General features: G+C 44.6%; 1 protein-coding gene across 2 annotated transcripts in view; it reads left to right on the top strand.

Moving 5' to 3' along the window:
- Nucleotides 1–24,151, top strand: part of DYNC2H1 (dynein cytoplasmic 2 heavy chain 1) — a 302,024-nt gene that overhangs the window by 171,539 nt on the left and 106,334 nt on the right. For both annotated transcript variants that reach the window (XM_075266159.1, XM_075266158.1), the window contains 3 exons: nucleotides 3,663–3,738; nucleotides 5,692–5,891; nucleotides 7,560–7,664. In XM_075266159.1, coding sequence (XP_075122260.1) covers nucleotides 3,663–3,738; nucleotides 5,692–5,891; nucleotides 7,560–7,664 — 381 coding nt within the window. The remainder of the gene's footprint in view (nucleotides 1–3,662; nucleotides 3,739–5,691; nucleotides 5,892–7,559; nucleotides 7,665–24,151) is intronic.

Genomic DNA, 24,151 nt, shown 5'->3' with positions numbered 1-24,151 from the left:
TGGTCCGATGATCAGCGGTATCCGCTTCCCTACGTGGCGCGCCAGACCATGGGAGTTTATCACAGGTACAGTGCCCTGCATCTCCTCTCCACGAATGACGGCCCCATGACTCCCGTCTCGGGTCACCCGGATTTTCCCGCAGCCCTGGGTTCTTCCTTTTTCTCTTATCGTGCGGGTCTTCCCGTCCTCCGCTTCAAACAGGTCACCTCGGGGTCCTCACTTCTCTCCCGTTCTGAGATTCTAACCCAGACCTCCTGTCCGGACACACCTCTCTTCCACTGGCAGTACGCTCAACTCTCCCACTTCTACTCTTCTATACGATCTTCTCGGGATCTCCACAGACCCCTGTCACCGTTCGAGCGTTTCTGTATTTCCCCCTCCCCCCCCCCTCCCATACTGTTTCTCTTCTTTATGGTCTCTTGTTGGACGGGGCGGAGGATTCGCTTCCATCGTTCACCACTGGGTGGGAGAGGGAATTGGGAGTTTCATTCCCCCCAGATGTGTGGTCATCGGCCTTTCGTGCGTGCCACACTTTCTCAATGTCATGTAGGGCACAGGAGACCAATTTCAAAATTCTCTCCAGATGGTATAGAGTACCGGCCCTCCTGCATGATATCTACCCCTCCACCTCAGATAGATGCTGGAGGTGTCTCTCCGAGCGGGGCACGATGGCCCATATCTGGTGGGGATGCCCTCTCCTACGCCCCTTTTGGACCGGGGTCAGACAGGTTATTCGGCAAGTGACGGGAATTGACTTGGAGGACGATCCTGCGCCCCTACTTCTTTCTTTGTTCTCCCGGACGTTTCGCAAATCCACCCGTAGGCTTCTTGGATTTTTGTTAGTTGCTGCTCGCTCTGTTATTCCTAGGCTTTGGAAGTCCTCAACTCCTCCTTCGCTCCTTGGCTGGCTAAGTGAGATTCTTGCTCTGCGAACTATGGAGACCCTGGTGGCTGAGCTCCACCAAGACGAAACCAAACATCAGCAGACTTGGCTCCTTTGGAACCATTTCTATTATTCTGCCAATTTCCGCTCCCTCTTCCCTTCTGTATCCCCTGTGTAGTGTCCCCTTGTGCTGTCTGTTCATGTGTTTTTCTGTTTGCTTTATCTGGTAATAGATATTCCGATGTTTTCTAGGTTTATATATCTGTTTTGTTTTGGAACTCTGCTGCGACAGAGCGTTTCTTTGTCCCTTGCACCCTTACCTCCCCCTTCCTATCCCCCTTTTCCTCGTCCCCCGAATTTTGCCGTTGTTTCATATATCTTTGCACCTCCCTGGCCCCCCTTCCCCTCTTCCCCTCTCCCCTCCCCCTCCTGGTTTTGTAAAAATTGTAAAACTTTCAATAAACCTTTTAATGTTGAAAAAAGTAAATGTCTAACTTGTAGAAACAAGTTATCCTGCAAAAAACAAGACCCCCAATATTACTTTTTTATATCTACAACTTGTCCTGTAAAAAAAAACAAGGCCCCTAATTTGCTGCTTTAAACCACCATTTGTCCTGCAAAAAACAAGACCCCTAATATTGCTGTATTTTTTTTTTAAAGTAGATTGTGAGTCCCATAAAGGGATCACAATGTACATTTTTCATTTTTTTTTCTTTTTTCTATCAGTATGTCTTTGTAGAAATGGGAGAAAATCCACAAAAACACAGGGAGAACATGCAAACTCCTTGCAGATGTTGTTCCTGGCGGGATTCAATCCCAGGACTCCAGCGCTGCAAGGCTGCAGTACTAACCACTGAGCCACCATGTTGCCCCTAATATTGCTGTATTAAAACCAGAATTTTTGCTGCAAAAAAAAAACAAGACCCCAATATTGATTTTTTTTATATCCACAACGTGTCCTGTAGAAAAAACAAGGCCCCTAATTTTGCTGCATTAAACCACCATTTGTCCTGCAAAAAACAAGACCCTCCTTATTGCTGCATTAAAATGATGTAGGCATGAACACCAAAAATAGCTTTGTCCTGATGGGGTTGAACGATGATGGATCCACCATGAAATTAGGGAGTCTGTCAGCAAGACAATCTAATGACAGCAGCGTGCAGGGCGTCTTCTATATTTTACAGAGATGCCTTTCTTATTCTGCATTGCGGCTCCATTTTCATAAAAATCAGGACTTTATTTGTATGCAAATTAATTGAAACTGCCCCTAACAAAGTGTGACAAAGTGGATGATGTCACTGAAGCATTTGGGGGAGGAGCTTAGAGACAATTAGGGGCACTTACCTTAAGCAAAGAGTGAAGTCCCAGCAAGAGAAGACACGCCCCTAAAGCCTTGTTTCATCTAATTTACATAAGAATACAATCCTGATTTTTATGAAAATTTCTGCAATGCAGAATAAGAAAGGCATCTTTGGAAAGTGGAGCCCTCGATCCCAACCCCTGCAGTGGTGACATGACAAAATATTGTCACTACAAGCCAGATTACAGATAATGGCAGGGGACCCAGGAGGCGCCAAGAGATTGCTATGGTGCGTTACTTAGCTTTTGGAAAAAATTTAAGGAGTCTGGACAATCCCTTTAATGACTTGAGACTTTATATTTCTTCTACTGTTTTTTATCAGTAATACAAGGCAGTAACTAAGTTTCTGTGTGTTCTATAAAAGTTCTATTCAGTGCGAACCTCGGAGATTATTTCCTTTTCATCCTTCTATTTAGCTCTGAGCCTCTGCCATGTTAATTTATCCTGAGTGCACATGACAATAAATTACTTTGCACCTTAACATTGTGAGCCAACCTCATTTATCCTGCAGACCGTGCCTGACACACAGGGTGAAGAGTGAAACCCAAGAGGATTTACACTGCCTGCTTGTAAAGTCTATTATAGTATGTAGATTTCCCCGGGCTACACATGCATGCAGAGCCGCAGTGCTCCTTGTATTGTAGATTGTATATGAAAATAAAAATTATTTAGACAACGTCCATGTAAGACGTACACACTGCGGCTTAGCTGTGATTTATAGCCCCGACGTAGCGTACAAGGTTGGACTAAATCCACCTGACATGACTAAAACTTGCAGTGCCAACATCTAGCGAACCAACCGAGCGGCTTACCTGAAACCTATAAACGGTGTATGGAGATGGAAGCAGACAGCTCCATTCTGGTGTAGTAGCCGAGCTGGGTTACTGCAGCTAAGTTTCTTTTCACAGGAATGAGAATTGAGCTGCAGTAACCCAGCTCGGCCACTGCACAAGAAAATGTAGCCGAACCTAAATACCTCAGACGCAGATCTGAGTTGAAATCGGGACATACCGACCGGGACCGCGGGACAGGACACCGAAATTGTGAATGTTGCGGAAATCGGGACGGTTGGGAGGTATCCATCAGCATAGAATGCTGCACCTGCGTTCTGTGCTGGGGCAGGAAAGTGCTGGGGCGGGTAAGTGCTGGGGGGCCCCCAGAAGCTCTGTGGGCCCCGGCACTTGCCCGACTATGCCTTGTGCTGCATGGGACAGTTTTGTAGATGGGACACTCCTCTATCAGACATTTAAGGCATATAGGGTTATAAATACCTAAAATGGGGATAATGGGGTTAATATGTAAGGGTGAAGTGAGTTCACTTAGAGTGTGTGGCTATAGGCAATAATCTGGGGTAGGGTTGGGCAATAAAGCCTAAAAAAATTCTCATATTTATCATAAATGCTTTTTTTTTTATCCTAGGGTTGGACCAAATTCTACGAGTTTTCTCTGTCGGACCTTCGTGCTGCTTACGACATTATTGATCGTCTTTTTGAAGGTACGTTAATATAGTTGTTGTATTATGTGTGTACTACAGAGCACAATCTCATGAGAGCTCACGTGTATGCCTGATCTTGTAGGATATGAGTTAACATTCATAGTGGGTGTGGGGCATCTGCTAAGGTAGCTGATAATTCGCAGTCGGGGTACACGTGGGTAGGTAAAGTTAGTTCTGGGGAGAAGACTGTTACTTCCGTAGATGTAGCAGAGATGTAGAGATCAGTATTGGTATATCAGTGCTAAGACAGGTGTAGGAAAACCGGATTGAGCAACCCTAATGTAGCAGGGGTGCAATAGCCTGTGCTAGTGTAGTGGAGCTGGAATGACCAATGCAGGTATAGCAGAGCTCAAAGCCAAGATAGTGGTGGATCATAGCCGAGGCTTCAGTAACGTAGCGACTTGAGCAAGGATGGTGTAGCTGAGCTGGAGTGGCCAACACTGATGTAGAAAAGGTAGAATAGCCTGTAATTGTAATGGTCAGTGCAGGCATAGCAGTGCTGTGTGCCCGCCTGGTGAAACATAGCTGAAGCCAGGTTTGTATAGAGTAGATGAATCTGGCTGGATTAGCAGAGCTATATTTGGCTGGTGCTACAGGGCTATCTTAGTCCACGGATGCAGGAATAAACCTGTATATGAGTTTACAAGGCATCTGTCCTGTTTAGAATGCCTCCGAAACCAATAATAGTGCAGTGTAGGTCCCCTTAATAGGAACAGGAACCTACCTTTGTGACTATAAACTGATGAAACAATGCAGAGATAATTATCTTTTTATAAATATGAAAATCCGCCTGCAAGTGCACTGGGGGCGGGGCCCAATTTACCAGCTTTGCCTACAGACAATCATGGTACAGAGACTAATGGAGTCTAATGGAGAGACACTGGACACAGATTCCAGAGGAGAGCCGTGGCACTTGTGGTTGTCTGTAAGTAAATCTGGTAAGTCAGACCCATCCCGGGTGCATTTGCAGGCTTATTTGCATATCCATAAAAATTATTATTTATTAGTTCATCATTTGGAGCCTATAAAGGTTTCTTCTCCTATTAAAGGCCCGATACATGGCACAGTTATGGGTTTGGGAGGCATTTTGGGCTTCCTCTAAAGGGGTTATCCAGCTTCCAAAAATGATCTACTGATACATCCACAGCAGTGCTAAATCCTCACTGTTCCCTTGTGCAGCCTTTGCTTGGTTTTATTTTACTTGCTGCTCCTTGTATCACTGCTATTTCTGTGCAATAATTCTGTGGACAAACTACATTTCCCAGGATTCATCTGCCTGCTCTCACTCTGTGTGCCCCTCTCTTCTCCACTCTTCCCTCCAATGAAATCCCAGGTAGTAAGCCACTCCCACATCTGAGGTCACATGATGCTGTGCTGCGTTGTTTCATTTGCAAAAAAACAGAGAGTGAGAGCAGGCAGATGAATCCTGGGAAATGTAGTTTGTCCACAGATTTGATGCATGTAAATAACAGGGATACAAGGTGCAAGAAGTAAAATAAAGCAAAGACTGCACAAGGGAACAGTGAGGATTTAGCATTGTTGTGGATAATTTTTGGAAGCTGGATAACCCCTTTAACTAATCCAGGCCGATGATGTCATCACATAGTGTCAGTTGCCCCCCAAATCCCATAGGGGAGCATGTGATTAACAGTCAGATGATTATGCATGGTTTGCTCTAAGATCTGATTCACACTTGCAGTTTTATGATGAGCCGGAGTAAATACAAATTATAAAAGAAGTATCAATTTGTCCTTTACAATTCCTTTAAAAAAAACTGCATTAAAAATTGTTATAAAAACTGTATTTGATTCTGACACGGCACATAACACTTTCCAGTCTCTGTAATCTTAGACAGTCCCTTTAAGTGATTTTACATGATACAAGTCGCACTTTTATATATATATGTGCGTGTATGATTTTTCTACATTAAATATAATGCATTGCCTTTTGCAGGTGGCAGAAGCTTTCAGTGGGATTTTGTTAATGGTCTCTTAGAAAATGCAATCTACGGAGGACGGGTAGATAACTACTTTGATTTACGAGTTCTCCGCTCCTATCTGGAACAGTTTTTCAATTCTCATGCAGCGGGGATTAGAGGAAGCAAGATGACGTTACCATTGTCCATCTCTTTGCCAAATTCCTGCAGCATAATGGTAAGATTTTGGATGCAGAGGATTGGGTGGGTGATGGGATCTGGCCAGATGGGTCAGTGACTTTTAGGCTACAGCTCCAGGTATAAAGTAGGTGTAATAACTGCACATTAAAGGGGGTATTGGCCCCAAATCTAATTTTCATATAGATGACCCATCCACAGGATATGATCAGATCAGTATGTGACATGTGTGGGCCTAACACTCCCGTTTCGAATAGCACACAACCATAGGAATGAATGGACACAGCCAGGGGGTTAAGCGGCCGGCCGCCGGCAAAGTCTGCGTGTCGGCCGCTTCCATTCATTCCTATGGGTGCTTGCTATTCAAAACGGCCGTTTTGAATAGTGTTCGCTCATCTCTACTGATAACCTATTCTGTGTATAGGTCATCAGTATGAAAATTTGATTTAGGATCGGACAACCCTTTTAAGTGCCATGAAAAAGGAATTTGTAACGGATTTTGAGGCAGATTCTGTCTCAAATCTGCTCAAAATTCCGTGTGAAATCTGCTTCCGCTGAAAAAGAAGCTTCTTGCTCAATTTTCTCACAGCTTTTGTGGGTTTGGATAGGTCATCAGTATGAACATTCAGTTTGGGGACAAAAACAACTTTAGGCTAAGGCCCTACAGGCCGGAAACATCGTCCCGCAGCGGTTTGAACAGAAAGTTCACAGAGTTTTCCTCTGCAGACTTTTTGTTACAGTTATATCTACGGGGAAGCTGCCGGCATCTCCATAGACATAATTGACAGCGTGTCCACGCTGCCATTTTTTTCTGCAAAATGGGGGTGGGATTTGCATGAATCCCATCCACTTTGCAAGTACTGCAAAAAGCCGCGATTCTTCCCGCGGCGTTTCCGCCCCGTGGAGCCCTGGTCTTAAGCTAACGTAGAGTTTTTTGCTGCAGAATTTGCTGTGTTTTTTTTGAGCCAGAGAATGGAAAACATGTAGGAAGCTCTAAGACGTTTCTCTTCTGTTATATCCACTCCTGACTTTGAATAAAAAACCAAAACAAAACAGAAAAATCTGCAACAATAAAACACTGCATTCTCGTAACCTGAGGCTGTGGCCATAAGTTAAAGCCCCAGGTTGCAGAAAAGCTGCTTTTTTTTTTCTTTTCTTTTTTTCCCGTTGTTGCAGATTTTGCTGCGGCTGTTTGGAGCCAAAGCCAGGAGTGGATTGAGTAGAAGGGAGAAGTGTAAGAACTTCCTATATATTTTCCATTGCTTTCGCAGCCACTCTAGGTTTTAGCTTAAAAACCGCAGCAAAATCTGTAACAACAAAAGCGGCCTTTTCACAACGTGGGGCCTTAACCTTAAGAAATCTGGCGCATTTCTGGTACGATATCTTGATGCAACAGCCAATACTGCCAATAGTGAAGGAAAAAAAAAATCATTGGTGGCCCAGTGCAGGAATAATATATCACTGTAGGGCTGCGGCCACCATTAGCAGCGACGGCCCCACTATCACACAGTATAGGGATAATATACACATTAGTGGGGCAGTGGTAAAAAATAAATAAATCAGACTGAAGCCAACGCTATTAGTTATCAGTGGTAGAAGTGCCATCAGATAGCGTTGGATTCCTGTATGATAACTGTATTCGGACTCAGATGTCAGTTCCTCGATAACCCTTTTCTGAGCGGCATTGCATATGTTTTGTTTCTTATAGGAATACCGCAATGTGATAGAAAGCCTGCCAGAGGATGACAAGCCAGCATTCTTTGGTCTGCCTGCTAATATTGCCCGTTCTTCCCAGCGCATGATCAGTTCTCAGGTAACGTGTTACTTTCGAGGTACATTTTGGATACCTGACTTCTTTATCAAACATTCCCAGTGTCCTGATGCTTTCTTAATGCATAGATTGTACTTGTGATACTACTCGGGTTGTGCTCAGATGTTACAGGATAACATCATGGTGACTTAAAGGGGTATTCCCACCTCGCCTGTTCACCAACTTGCAGGCTGTATGCTCTGTTCACTTCCTGGTTTTCTCGGTCAATTGGTGGGCGGGGTTTCACTTGCTGTCTCCCAGACAAAGCTCTGCTATCTCTGTTCATAGTAGTATATGTTTGCAGTCAGTAATGAGGGATGGTTTTAAATAAATCAGCACAGTATCACTGGAAGATGCACAATGTGAAGCTGATGTAGCAGAGCTGGATTTGATAGGTGATGAGAATCCCAAATTTACATGCTTACAGGATTAAGAGTCAGCTTTCGATAAAATTCACTCACTGAATCTTTGAGCGGCGGTCCAGCCAGCGGTCAGCACACCACACCGCTATCATGTGTTACAGTGTTAAGCTGTTAATTTTGTGAAGTGAGAAAAAGACCCCTGTTGACTCTTTTTAATAGAAGAAACGCTGCATAGGGTCATAAATTCCCAGTTAGTCAGTGGACTTATCATCCAGTTCAGCATTTGTACGGTGACCTGACTGTCAGTGCCTCTCTCCTCTCTGTTGGCGTGGCAATAGGCCAGTAACCTCAGAGGGGGGGAGTGATTTGCTGGCAGTTCACGCTTTGGGTCCTGTTCACAAGTTGCTGTTTGGAAAAAAGCCACTGTGGTTTATTAGGGAGTGAGGGTTTCAATATCCTATAAGGCATATATAGGTGTATATACAATTGCCCCTCCCTAGTTATTTCTTCACTTTTGTATGGACTGAACAGGTGGAACACAATCATTTTGTTTTACTTTTTGGATTGGTTTTAAAGGATATCAATAAAAGTGAAATTTTATGTGTTTATTTTTTGGGGCAGATAGTGTCATTTGTCCCTCTGTGAACTTTCTAATATACACACATTTGTTTGAAATCAGTGAATTTTTTTCAATATACAGTGTGGGGTCCAGTAAAGGGAGCAATATACAGTGTGGGGTCCAGTAAAGGGAGCAATATACAGTGTGGGGTCCAGTAAAGGGAGCAATATACAGTGTGGGGTCCAGTAAAGGGAGCAATATACTGTGTGGGGTCCAGTAAAGGGAGCAATATACTGTGTGGGGTCCAGTAAACGGAGCAATATACTGTGTGGGGTCCAGTAAAGGGAGCAATATACAGTGTGGGGTCCAGTAAAGGGAGCAATATACTGTGTGGGGTCCAGTAAAGGGAGCAATATACTGTGTGGGGTCTAGTAAAGGGACCAATATACTGTGTGGGGTCCAGTAAAGGGACCAATATACTGTGTGGGGTCCAGTAAAGGGACCAATATACTGTGTGGGGTCCAGTAAAGGGACCAATATACTGTGTGGGGTCCAGGAAAGGGAGCAATATACTGTGGGGTCCAGTAAAGGGAGCAATATACTGTGAGGGGTCTAGTAAAGGGACCAATATACTGTGTGGGGTCCAGTAAAGGGAGCAATATACTGAATAGGGGCTAGTAAAGAGAAAAATATACTGTGGGGTCCAGTAAAGGGAGCAATATACTGTGTGGGGTCCAGTAAAGGGAGCAATATACTGTGTGGGGTCCAGTAAAGGGAGCAATATACTGTGAGGGGTCCAGTAAAGGGACCAATATACTGTGAGGGGTCCAGTAAAGGGAGCAATATACTGTGTGGGGTCCAGTAAAGGGAGCGATATACTGTGTGGGGTCCAGTAAAGGGAGCAATATACTGTGGGGTCCAGTAAAGGGAGCAATATACTGTGAGGGGTCCAGTAAAGGGAGCAATATACTGTGTGGGGTCCAGTAAAGGGAGAAATATACTGTGTGGGGTCCAGTAAAGGGAGAAATATACTGTGTGGGGTCCAGTAAAGGGAGAAATATACTGTGTAGGGTCCAGTAAAGGGAGAAATATACTGTGTGGGGTCCAGTAAAGGGAGAAATATACTGTGTAGGGTCCAGTAAAGGGACCAATATACTGTGTGGGGTCCAGTAAAGGGAGCAATATACTGAATAGGGGCTAGTAAAGAGAAAAATATACTGTGGGGTCCAGTAAAGGGGGCAATATACTGTGTGGGGTCCAGTAAAGGGAGCAATATACTGTGTGGGGTCCAGTAAAGGGAGCAATATACTGTGAGGGGTCCAGTAAAGGGACCAATATACTGTGAGGGGTCCAGTAAAGGGAGCAATATACTGTGTGGGGTCCAGTAAAGGGAGCGATATACTGTGTGGGGTCCAGTAAAGGGAGCAATATACTGTGGGGTCCAGTAAAGGGAGCAATATACTGTGAGGGGTCCAGTAAAGGGAGCAATATACTGTGTGGGGTCCAGTAAAGGGAGAAATATACTGTGTGGGGTCCAGTAAAGGGAGAAATATACTGTGTGGGGTCCAGTAAAGGGAGAAATATACTGTGTGGGGTCCAGTAAAGGGAGAAATATACTGTGTGGGGTCCAGTAAAGGGAGAAATATACTGTGTGGGGTCCAGTAAAGGGAGAAATATACTGTGTAGGGTCCAGTAAAGGGACCAATATACTGTGTGGGGTCCAGTAAAGGGACCAATATACTATGTGGGGTCCAGTAAAGGGAGTAATATACTCTGTGGAAGCAATAAAAGGATTTTTTGACCTGTATAACGGTGGACACTTCTGGTAAATAGAATTATGCCCTAAAAATTTTGATTAGGGAGACATAATTTTGCTTGGGTCCCCAGAAATGATAAGCCTGTCCCTGGCTGAATTATATATATTGGGGGAATAGGTACATAAAGAATAAAAAAAGAAAAACAAATCCCTGGAGTGTTCCTTTAATATTTGCAGCATATATGCCATGACGTGGGCTAATAGTGAGCATTCTCGCCTTGACTACTGTAACTCCTTACTAATTGGTCTTCCTCTCACTAAACTCTCTCCTCTACAATCTATTCTGAATGCAGCGGCCAGGCTCATCTATCAGGCTAGACGCTACAGCGATGCCTCCGGTCTGTGCCAGTCGCTACATTGGCTGCCTATTCATTATAGAATAAAATATAAAGTTATCCCCCTCCCCCACAAGGCTCTCCATAATGCCGCACCTCCATACATTTCCTCCCTCATCTCTGTCTACTGCCCAACCCGTGTTCTCTGCTCACTCAATGATCTAACACTTACATCCTCTATTATCAGAACCTCCCACACTCGTATACAAGACTTCTCCCGAGCTGCACCACTTCTCTGGAATGCTCTACCCCGGACAATCAGATTAACTCCCAATTTCTACAGCTTCAAACGCAAACTAAAGACGCATCTTATCAGACAGGCCTATCACAATTTCTAACGTAAACCATTCCGTACTATAATTAGAATCCCCAAAATGTAACCCTCCTCTGTCCCCGCTCCCACATTTCCCCACATGATATGATGTCATCTCAGGATAACGTTATAGGTCCAAGCTCCATCCACATGTTACAGGACACGACTGGTGACGGCTCATAAAGTCTTATGTTTATGCAATGACAGTCACCTCTATTACAAAAGTGTCTGACCCCTGTATAAGCAATGCCGCCCCTGCTACCTCTTGTGTCACCCCCTCTACCTCATAGATTGTAAGCTCTTGCGAGCAGGGCCCTCAGTCCCATTGTGTGAAATGACTTTCTTTGTAATGTATCTTTCTGTCTGTATTTGAACCCTACAAATTGTACAGCGCTGCGGAATATGTTGGCGCTATAGAAATAAAATTTATTATTAGTATACATTAGCCAATAGATTCGGCAATAAGGTATATATCCTTATATGATCCTGAGCGATCGGTCCGGAAACCTACGGCAGGAGGGCAGCGCTTTGGTGAGAATCGCTCTTTCATTTCTAGACATGGCAGTAATTGGCGTTCCAGCACAATAGGACCGAGTGCAGGGGATGGTGGTCTGTATTACTTGTGTTCGGCTGTGACAGCTTCTCTTTATTTATCTCTCTGTATATACAATATCCTCCTTGAAAGCAGTAAAAGCGGGAGCCTGATAGCAGAATTACCAAAGACAACTCCTGTAAGTTTGGCCGCGCTGCCGTCTCTCCGCAAGGTCACCGGCGCAGCCTTTTCACACGCTGTTTGCAGAGTGATTTTTTTTTTTTTTTTTTTTCGAAAGCCATTATCACTCTTAACTTATTATGGGATTTGCCGAGTCTAGCACTGAAGCCTTTAGCAATAGTCAACAGTGCTGAGTTATTGACCCTCCGAGAGAGACAAGGCATGAATATTAACGTCATGCAGAACCCTGCAGACTTGCAGCACCATTTTGTCATATTTAACCTTTTAAAAAGGGAAGCGTCTCTTCTTGGAGATCGTGTTTGCGGGGAGGGGGGGGTGCTTTTGACCTTGATGAAAGGTTTTTTGGGTTTTTTTGATTCTTCTTTCATAGATGACCGCAGTAATTGACATTCAGTATAGAGTGTGGATAAGCGTACAATGATAGCGATAACATCAGCACGGAGATAACTCTGTTTGGTTATGAACTCCTACCCCATTACTTCTCAGTCTGATAGATAAATGGTTTTAAAGGGATTGTCTGGGCTTTTTTTTTTTTTTTTTTTTAATGGCCCATCCTTAGTATAGGCCATAAATATATGATTGTTGGACCATAGGGGGTGACTGCGGGGTCCTGGACCTATCCTCTATATTGAGTTATCGGAATCGGAAAGCTCCATCTGCTGTATAGGGCACCTTCACTGCTGGTCAGCTCTCATTGACAATGGAGGTGCTGGACCCCTCAGTACAGCAAATGGAGCTTTCTGCTTCCTGCTTCCATATTGTTTACAGGACGGGGCTCCATACAGAGGATCGGTCCAGGGGCTGGTAGTCCTACCGATTATATCCTGATTATAGGTCATAACAAAGCCCAGACAATCCCTTTAAAGAGGACCTTTCACCTCCTGAGGCACATGCTGTGTAATACACCGCTAGAAAGCCAACAGCTTTCCCGTTCTGTGCCCCTGGTGAAGAGCTATTGGTCCCGGTACTGTAGCTCTTCACCATCAGGAGGGCATTTCTGACAGTCTGTGAGGAACGCCCCTCCTCATGGTAACGTCTATTGCTTACCGCCCAGCTATGACGCTGAGCAGTGAGGAACTTCCCCCCAGTACTAGTCTATGGACGAGCACTATCAGGAGGGGAGGGGGCGTTCCTCCCCGGTTTCACAGTACAGCACTATAGATGCTACTATGAGGAAGGGCGTACCTGACTGACTGTCAGAAACGCCCTCCTGACAGTGAAGAGCTACAGTACCGGCACCAATAGCTCTTCACCGGTGGCACAGAACGGGTAAGCCGATAGTGCACTGAATTCTGCACACTGACAGCTTTCTAGCGGTATATAAAACCGTATATGCCCCAGGTGGTGAAAGGTCCTCTTTAAAGGGATCCTAAAACTAGACAATAAAGGAGATTTTCCCATAAACCACATTTATTACTGTCAGGGTCTGGGATTGCTAGGTAGGGTGGCATAGACACACAAGTCCAGTTTCTTTAGTCCAAAACAAAGGTAGAGTTTATTTTCACTCAAAAAGGCAGTGCAGCAACAAAATACAAAAAATAAATCCCTGCCCGGCTAGGCTCTAACTAAACATAGAATAGGTTACCTCACCTAGAATAACAGAAATCCAAAAGCCAGTAGAATCATTCAGGACACAGCTCCAAAAATATGACCTCTCTGTCAGCTCTCCAGCCAAGCTCTGCCAAAGTGTTGCTGCTGGAGTTGACTTGTTAAGCCTCCTTGACGAGGAGAATCGCTGCAGCTGAGTCGCTTCCAGAACATCCCCAAAGTGTGGACTGGAGGGGGGTGGAATGACAGGTCCCACTACCAACCTACCTGTCATTCCTAAAAATCCAGCCCAGTACTGAGCATTTACCAAAATGCTCAGCAGACGAAACCTGAGTAGTCTGGGTGAGGTGTACACCCCCTCCATTACCTGACCAGCCATCGGCTTACATTACCTATTCTGTTCACTTTTGGGTCTGTTCACACGGAGGAATTTGAAGCGTGTCCACCTCATTTTCGCCCTGAATCTGTCTTCCATTGGTTTCAATAGGAGGGACAGATCGAAGCAAGATGCTGAAAAAAATAGGCTCAATCTCGCCGTGGATTCCATGCCTGATTCAGATGCAGAACGTGCAGCGTAAGGGCTCATTCACATCTGCACCAGGTTTCCGTTTCCTGCCCGAAACTGGACACTGCAGGACACAAAGTCGGACATGCAGGACTTTGTGTCCGGTTTAAAAAAAAAAAACGGTTTCGCTGCGGAGAGCATAATACGCTCACCGGCGCTCACAGCCAGACCACGTCTGACAGGTTTCCGTCTTCTGCTGGCAGAAGATGGATACCTGAGTACGGACTTTGAACGCTGGTGTGAACCCAGCGTCAGCCACGCCACCAATTTATACCCATTCATCTAAAGCTGAAAGCTACGGCAAAAAGCCAGAGGGGCAGAAATGGAAGAGGAATTTGGGGTGAAGTCCTGAAGAGACCTATAGAGCTCTGTAGTCACATACTACTCCATTTGCACAGGGAACCCCTTTTTTGTGAGTGGTGGTCTCTTTGCAGTCAGACCCTTGGTGATCATATATTTCTAATTTTATACAATGTTTTAAGTTCTAAATATTCCAAAAAACACCTATTTTTTAGTTTGTTAGTCCTTCTATACAGGTGGCAGTGTACACAGTCAACAAATGTGGGTTGGTTGGGTTGAGGGGGCAACGATAAAAAAATGTTTTTTTTTTAACTAGTTTTTGTCTTCTGTGGCAATTGCAGAAGTTCAAATTAACTCTGCTGCAGCTGTATGTAAGGGGGCGTTGGAGACCGTCAGCAGTGTCCGTAGCTATTGTCCGTTACAAGATTTTAGCAATGGACACTAGCTCAATCATCAGTAGACCGTTAAAATTTCCATTCATTTCAATGGGGTTTTGTCTTGTGTCCATTTACACCCAGGTCCGTTTTTTTCCAGCGGACAAAAAAATCCTACATGCAGGACTTTTCTGTCCGTTAGAAAAAAAAACGGATGGAAAGTGTCCATTATTATTGTAGTCTATTGGCAACGGACTTATAATGGACAGTAATAGCCATCCTTTATGATAGGGGTCCTTTTAAAAAAAAAAAAAAAAAAAAAGTACAAAACAAAAAACGGACACCTTCATAACGGAATCTAATGGTAATGTGAATCCTTCCTAAGATGCAGGATTTACAAAGCCGTATGGATTGTAATATGGATTAAAGGGGTTGTCTAGTGTACAAAGCCTTTTTTCATATTCCTTGTTAAACAATACAGATTTAAAGGTGATTGTTCAAGATTGAATTAAAGGGGTATTCCCATAACACTTGTTCTGCAGCCTGCAGGCTCTGTGCTCTGTTCACTTCCTGGATTTCTCGGCACATTGGTGGGCGGGGTTACACTTGCTCTATCTGCTATGTTTGCAGTCAGTAATGAGGGACTGGTTGTAAATGCATTACCACAGTATAAAGCTGATGTAGAGGCTGATGTAGCAGAGTCAGCTTGCATTACATACAGAGGTAAAGGACTCCTTATCTCAGCCCTTATCAGCCAAATTCAATTAAACCGGCTGCAGTGCCGCACCTCCCATAAGGCGACCTGAAGCGAGCGCTTCAGGCGGCACTATGCCAGGGCCTCAGGGAGGGCGGCATTTTTGCTAACCTAAGCCAGTCCAGGACAAGCTGTCCTGGACTGGCTTAGCATGGAGCGGTGGTTTGGGGAGGCCACTGGAGCAGCGCTGCTCCAGCAACCTCCCCTCACGCTCAGGCAGAGCGCAGGCAGTCTCCGGGCCTGCTCTCTGCTGGCAAACGGCGCTAAGCCATGCCCCCTTCAAGTTGCCACGCCCCCTCTACTAAGCCACGCCCCTACACAGCTCAGAGCTGCTCCCAGCCCCTCCCTCCCACCCTGACAGCAGGCAGCTAAGTCACTTGGGAAATGAGCAGATAAGCCCAGTGGCCATAGAAATGCAGTGTCAACAATGAAGTGAATAAATTAAGATAGCGGCCAAACAAAGCAGTTTTGATAAAGCAATGCATTTAGGAAAAGTCTTAAATCCGCACAAACTAGCAGTATAGATCGGATGTTTTTCATGGGACAACCCCTTTGAGTTAATATGGCACCTTTCTCCTAGAAACAGCTCTACGCCTATACTTGGCCTGAGTTCAGTATAGCAGCCCAATTCCATTGATGTGAATGGGGTTGCAATACCAAACACAACCTGTAGAAAGTGTAGCACTGTTTCTGGAGGAAAGCAGCCATGTTCTTGTAATCTTGACAATCCTTTCATTAGAGGGACTTCCCATTTTCAGAACCCTTATGTATCACCCCATGTGGAAAGTGGCTACAAAAGAATATCACTCTCTCTCTTGCTTACTCTTAACTTATGCCCCGTTCGGGTCTGTGAGAAATGGAACGGGCCGCATCTGTGTGTGGTGTGTGTTCACCTTGGACCCATACACAAATTATTGAGTCTGGGATGGGTAAAGGACCTGTGTTTGGAGCCATATAGAGGAATGGGTCAGTGTGTTATTAACAAAAAAAAAAAATTGGACTCTTAGATTGCATCTTTGACCATAACCTGATCCTAGAGTAGAGTGTCCTCTGTGATCTTTGTAAGTATTCCAATATCTCAGCAGTGCCACCAGAGGGGACACGAAGTACTACACCATCTCCATTCACATCAGTGTATTGTCTGTGTAATGCAGGACATGAGAAGTCCTTCAGAGCAAGAGACACTCTTTGTAACTAATCTCCACTTTGGACAAGAGACAACCCCCTGACACTGACCAGAGGACCCCAACTCCTTAATAGGGTTTATAGAGATGTTTTTTTTAACCCCTACTTTCAAACAAAACTATCTTTTTAATGTGACCCCAAAGTGGTTCTTCCCTTTCTGTTCTCCCGATTCTTTTAGGGTAGTTACTGTTTATGGAGAGGAGGGTAAAACCTTTGATGGAAGACTTTGTCCGTATGTAACATCGGTGCTGTGACCCTTTTTCCCTTGCCACGTCCTCCATTTCTTCCCTGCCTTTATTAAGCAGATTAGCGGTGGTTTTTCACTGCCGAGAGCGCTCTAGATCTTTCCTTTGTTTGTACTTAACCTTCAGTGAGATGTTTTAACTTTGCTTTATAAAATCCCGCGTGCAGTGTAAGGACGCTGCGCTGTGACAGATAGTGTTAGTGTATGTGAGCAACTGATGCAGTACAGTGCCGAAAACAGCCTGCAACAAAGTGACTCATCCTCCGAAATCAGTGGCACCCCGCAGCGATCCGCAATCTAACACACGCTCACATCTCACCATGTCCATGGAAGTTCCTTCGCTCTATGATTATGAATCTCAATTTTCAATGGTTTTTTTTTCTTATCTTTTTTAGATAATAAATGTGCTCTAGGTTTCGGAGGATATGTTGTATTTGTGGCGAATTGTCTGTTTTTGACAGGATTATGTAGAATAGTTCCTTGGTTCGTCTATGGTTGTCTGTGATTTGTTCTGTTCATATGAACCTCATCATTCTGCTCTTTTTATAGGTTGTCCTGTCTTTTTAAGTCAGTTTCCCCCAACAAGATCAATTCACTGTTCCTCTACTGCCGCCATCATTCCCACGATCTGATTGATACAGGGTTTTCTATCTCTACCCTCTTGATGGCCCCATGCCTATCATATAAGATAAGATAATCCTTTAATAGTCCTACAATGGGGGAATACAAGTACACTAGTATATAGCAAGAGAGAACACATACAAGCTCATAGCAGATAGAGCTAATAGGAGTCATAGCAACTAAAAAGAAAGAAACAAAAGGATCATTTAGTTCTCTGTGCGAAGTGATGTTGATAATACAGACTGTGGTTGGAGGACACGAGGAGGGCACAGCATGTAGGCACAGCATGTAGACATAGCAAGCAGAAACAGTTTTTTGCAGAGTTGGGGGGGGGGGAGGAACGTATGCAGCTATCACAATAACATGTGGTAGTTCCTTTGGTAGACAGTGAGATCTCAAGACCCTCACCTACAATAATGGCATTAGAAACACCTCTATATATTATAGACTACAAATAAGGGTGGGTTCACACGTGCGCCCGGTCTCCGTTTTGGCCATCGCCATGATATGGAGATCACCTCATCATTGGTCCCCCATTATCTGATTATATCATTCTAAGGGCAGGTTCACACCTGCGCCTGCTCTCTGTTTTGCAGGTTTCCGTTTTCTGCCGGAGAAACTGTACTACGGTAGTCAGTTTTCAATCCTATTCACTTGAATAGGTCTGCAAAGTGACCGCCTGCGAGTGTCTTCTGCCTCACTGCGGCGAAAACGTTTTTTTTTTTTCGCCGGACACAAAGTCAGACTTTGTGTTCGGTTAAAAAAAAAAATGGTTTCGCTGCAAAGAGGCAGAAAACGCTCACGGGCGGTCACTTTGCAAACCCATTCAAGTGAATAGGATTGAAAACTGACCGCCAGGTTTCTTTCTCCTGTCCAGTTTCTCAGGCAGAAGACTGAAACCCGAAGGCGGAGATCGGGCGCAGATGTGAACCCACCCTAAGAGATAACCAATTAGGAACTTCCTCAAATGAAAAAAAAAAATCATCAATTCCTCACCATGATAATTACCATGACTAAATAAAAAATGATAACCTATCCTTAGACTTTATTCACACATCTGTATTTCATGTATGTGTTTTGTCTGAATTTTTCGCTGTGTGAACAGCCCCTAACATGTAGTTATGTGACAGTTGTGAAACCTTATTGTACCCTGTTGCATTAACATACCCTTTACTAGGAATAAGGAACCCTAATAAACATCCCCAAACCATGACCCTCTTCTTCACTATACTATCGATTACAATTAATGGTGATTATTTAGGTCATGCCCTTTTAAACTATGAGTATGTGCTGAGCAAACCTCGTGAGGTACGCCAGGTGGAATCAGCAGTCCCTAACGTCAGCCAGAGAGAACAGGGAGAAATACCGGAGTGCAGAAGAGATGAGTAACGTTGTTTTTTTTTTTGTTTTTTTTTAATGTTTGTTCACCTCACCTGGGCCTCTTGAGCTGGGAGCCTGTTGAAGTGTTGCCTTTTTTGTTAGAGGGAGTCTGTCACTTCCCCCAGCTACTTTAAACCACTCCCATAATGCTATAGATGCTGCTAGCAGTATAAAAACCATACCTTTCTTATGTTTCAGAACCCCAGGGATGCAGAGATTTCTTTATTCTAATAGGATCTTGGAGCACAGGGGGAGTTTTCCTCTATTACTTAGCACTGCTGCATCATTACTAAACACAGTATAAAAACCATACCTTTCTTATGTTTCAGAACCCCAGGGATGCAGAGATTTCTTTATTCTAATAGTATCTTGGAGAACAGGGGGAGTTTTCTTCTATTACTTAGCACTGCTGCATCATCACTAAACAAACCTATTCTGTCTTCAGCTTCTCCCCTGGGCAGTGTGAGGATCAAATGACATGGGGAAGATGAAATCACACTGCCCAGGGGAGGAACTGAATGTAGGATGGGCGTGTTTAGTGATGATGCAGCAGTGCTCAATAATAGTAGAAAACTCCCCCTGTTCTCCAAGATCCTCATTTGAATAAAGACTAAAAGTGCTTTTTCTCTCCATCCCTGGGACACTGAAACATAAGAAAGGTATGGTTTTTATTCCGCTAACAGCATCTATAGCACTATGGGAGCAGTTTAAAGTAGCTGGGGGAAGTGATAGACTCCCTTTAAGGGATTAAAATGTCACTAAAATTATATAAATTTGGTATCTCCAGAATCATACCGAAACATACAATACAGATGACATGTCATTTTGTCTGCACAGTGAACTCCGTAAAAGCAAAGCCCATAAGAAAGTTGCACAAATGCAGTTTTTCTCCAATTCCACCCCATTCTGATTTTTTTTCCAGCTTCCCGCTACATTGTACAGAATAATAAATGGTACCATTATGAAGAACAACTTCCCCTGTAAATATTAAGCCCTCTATGGCTCTGTGAACGGAAAAATAACATTATCGGATTTGGAAGGCGGGGAGTCAAAAACCAAAATCGAAAAATGACTTCAGTGGGAAGGTGTTACTTGCTCAGCCCTAATACAAAGCCTCAGTTTACTGTGCGCCTGTCATAGATTTGTTATGGGGCTATAACGTGACTGTCCGTGGTTCCGTGGGCACCACCTCGGATGTAGTACATGGGGCTGGCACGGTAACAGGACATGCTTATGTGGATGGCAGTGATATACAGATGCTATGTTACATGGCAGATAATACAGGTTGGTAAATACCATGGAATGTCATGTATTTCCTCTCGTCCTAATGGGACCTATAAATAACTCTCCACCCTTAAAATCATCCTTGGAGTATTTCTGGAATATTTCTTTTCATTTGAGACAATGGAAAACTCCAAACACAAGTCATTTCTATAAACACCACACTCCCTGTTCTTCAGGAAGACCTCATTTCTCATGTCAAGTGCTGGGCATCCTTTACCTTTCAAGCGTCCTGAATGTGGCGCTATAAAATAATAATATAAATGTAATTAAGGCTAACGTAGCGAGTCGCAGCAAAAACCTCTGTGGAGTAGACCATGGTGGAAATGCATCAAGGTTTTTTTTTTTTTTTTATTCCCTGCAGTGTTTTTCACAGTTTTCCTCTGCGGACTTTCTGCCTCTATTACACCTATACAGAAAGCGACACCGTTTCCAGGGGTATAATTGACATGCTGTTGTGATTCACAACACCCCCCATTCACCGATAGTACACGTCAATAGCCTTGTACTGTGGAGGGGACTTTTCCTCACCACCCAGTTATGACGCTGAGCTGTGAGCCCGGCCCCTCCGACAGTGAAATGATATTGGTAGCCAAAACTGCAGGGCAGATACTGGCAAAATATAAAGTGCACTGAAATCAGTGCACCATCAGCTCTGCAATGTTATATAACATGCCCTATCTTAACCCTCTTAACCCTCTTTAAAGGGGTTATATTCTCATACATGTAGTGTCCCTGCATTACAATGCATTGTCACCTTTGCTATGGTATATACACAGTCCAGTCATACTAATGTGACCACCGCCTACTTTTGACGTCAGTGTTAAATAACCAATGGCAGAAGGCACGTGTCATCAGCCATCTGGGTGCACTCATCATTGTGGAAGGCACGATGGAGCAACACAAGTATGCATCTATCCTTGTGGACCATGTTCACCCCTACATGTGAAATGTTTTTCCTCAGGATGATGGCATCTACCAGCAGGACAATGCGACGTGTCATAAAGCTCGCAGTGTACGTGCATGGTTCAAGGAGCACCAGGATGAGTTTACCGTACTCCCTTGGCCAGCAAATTCCCTAGATTTGAACCCAATCGAGAATCTGTGGGAATTCTCGATCGGGTTGTTCGCACCATGGATTGTTCCATGGATGCTCAACCGCATAACCTAGCACAGCTGGCCACGGCACTGGAGTCAGCATGGTTCAACATCCCAGTGATCATCATCACAACATCCCCTCTCTTCCTGCACGTCTCGCAGCGGTCGCTCTGCCAAAGGTGGCTATTCTGGATTTTGACAGGTGGTCACATTAATGGGACTGGACTGTGTAACACTCCCTATGCATTGCCATTAGGGTGAGAGGGGCCTCCTGTCGTTCTTATACTCCGCTAAGTGCATTGGTCGCCTCTTCATTCCTCCTCTGTGGCCCCTTGAGTGCATTCACAATTACTGATGTATGTCATTTACTTTGTCTCCTCTCCCACATCCGCCTGTGCGGCCCTATAGACCTGATCCGTACATCTACAGCCATTAGCTTGCCTTGTTATTGCAGTATTTCTCTAATCTGTCCTCGTACGATCGTCTCTCCTCTCCGCACAGGTAGGGGGCAGCAGTGCACCTGTATAGGATTGCTCGCTCTCACAACTCCTTCCAGTAATTAGTATTCGTTCACATTAGATGTAAATCTTCTCAGTTTATTACATTTTTATGTTACTTTTAAAGTAGAATCTCCATAAGCTGTATTGTAGCAGGAAGTCTCCATCAGTGTGTATTAAATACCGGGCCGCTGCTGTGCTTTCTGCCGCTTGTTCCCATAGACATTCATGTTGCCTGAGAATCTCTCTCTAGGGACTCCCAGACAGCCGGCTGAATATTGCATACAATGCCGTATATTGGAATCAATGTTATCAGACATTTACCCGCATCCAGCACATTCACCGCTCTTATCTGCAGATTTTTAGTCTATTCTTTACCCTGGAATGCTCAGAATTCTCCAAAAATGTGCAATGCTTACTCCGTGTGGGAAGAAACTGCTGATATATAGTGCTTGAGAAATGTTTCCACTATCTGGCACTGGGGGACATTGAGAAATTGTGCATGGCAAGATACTGCACTACACCTTCACCTATACCGCTGACAGATATGCTCATTGTATAGACCTTTATTTATAGAATCACAATGTATACTGGGGGGTGCAGTGACCTAAAGCATTGAGGACTGTAAAATCTTTATAATGTAATACTAGACATGCCCAAATGACAGGAGTGGCGCTGTTTCCATGAACAAAGCAATATATAATCACATAAACCCCATTTAATGATGAGGACTAAGGGTCCTTCCCAGGGATCCCTGTCTACGAGCAGTGGTTCCAACTAAGACCCATGGTGTCCATCTATTACAGGCGTTCACATGTACATGGTCGCATGTAATACCATGTTGACAGTTAGGCTGAGTTCACACGGGGTATTTTGGTCAGGATTTTGAGGCTGTTTCCACCTCAAAATCCTGACCGAAAAGACGGCTCCCATTGAAATCAATGGGAGCCGGTCAGTTCTTTTTTCTGGGAGCGGTTTGTTCCCACACCCGGAAAAAGAAGCAACATGCTCATTCTTCAGGCAGATTCGCCTCACAACATCCACCTGAAGACACTCCCTCCTCCCGACTAGGACCATTCATTCGGGCCTAATCCGGAGCGGAGTGCGTGACTGGATGCCAGTGCAGTCGCAGCTACCGTATTTTGGACCAGAACCTGAGGCGGCCTCCTCCTCAGGTTCCAGACCAAAGAACCCCATGTGAACCCGGCCTCACCCCAACAAAATCAACTGTTACTTTATGGTCTTAGGAGCCAGCCCCACAGAAGTGGGCCCTTATGACACGCCATTAAGGGATCGTTCACATGAAAAATTCCTGCTGGACTTTGCCTCCTATGAGAGGAGGCGTCTATGGACCTCTTCTTAGGGACAGTGAAAAGAGAATCGCCATGCTTGATGCTTCCTTTCTGATTCAGCCGCAGAATCCACAATGTGAGACGTCTCGCTGGATAACCCCCATAGTGTTTGGAGGTTAATCGGGAACCAAGTCAGAGAGTTGAAGCCATGTTCCGGCTTTCCAATATGGGATGCACAGGACCGGAGTTTGGAGAGGAATTTGAAGCAAAAGACAGTGAAAGTCTTCCTCTACTATTAATATGCAGTCCGTTCCACCTGTACCATTTCCTCATTGTGCTCTCTTGAAATTCAAGGTGATGTGCAATATGGCTACCATTCGAGCTCATATGGCAAAATATCAATGGGTACCAAGGCAGATATGCCATCCAGGGTTGTGGGAAGCTACTGCTTACAGCACCATTTGTGGATTTTATGTAGATTCTTATTTTCTCTTATTAGGCATGTGCATATTCCAGGGCGGCTGCCTGATGGGATGCTGGTGCAGTGCACGGCATCCCGTCGCGGCCCTCCACTCCAGAATAGGCTCAGATGAATAGGCCTACTCCGGAGAGAGGTGTCGCGAGGCGGACGCCGCGGCAGAATCAGAAAGAAATGGCATGTCGATTCTTTTTTTCCGTGAGCAGCAACACGCCGCTCATGTAAAAATGTAGCCTGGCGGTCTACATAGACTTCCATTGTGAGGGGGCGGATTATGACATGGATTCAGCGCCATAATCCGCCCCCTTTTTGCCCGTGTGACCTAGCCCTTAATGGGGACCACAAGTATTTACTAAACTAGTCAGGGATGGTGACAGATCCTTGACAGCAGGGGGCGACCTTACAATTTCTCGTGGTAGAACCCTGGCATTACCTCCGTGTTCTATATACAGTATATTGATAATACAAGCAGGATGATCTGCAGACACCTGTCTACTATAGCTCGGCTATAATAACAGGATTTGCCTGAACCTATTAATAGATTTTCCTTCCTTTGCTTTGTCACCTTTTTAATGCCGTCCCTTTTTATGCACAGCTGCTAATATCCGCTATCCCCGCGATCTGTTCCTCTTGGACAGATTATATAGCATCTCCCATAAGGCCTTTTTCGAGGCAGCACTTCAAGCCACCGATGAACAATTGCCAGTTTTATAAATGGCTTTAAGTGCCTGATGGACATTTCTATCAGAAGAATT

Source organism: Leptodactylus fuscus, chromosome 2 (genome assembly GCF_031893055.1).
Source record: "Leptodactylus fuscus isolate aLepFus1 chromosome 2, aLepFus1.hap2, whole genome shotgun sequence".
In the NCBI taxonomy this organism is placed as follows: domain Eukaryota; kingdom Metazoa; phylum Chordata; class Amphibia; order Anura; family Leptodactylidae; genus Leptodactylus; species Leptodactylus fuscus.
Note: the sequence above shows the minus strand (reverse complement) of the source record. Positions and strands in the feature narration are given on the sequence as shown.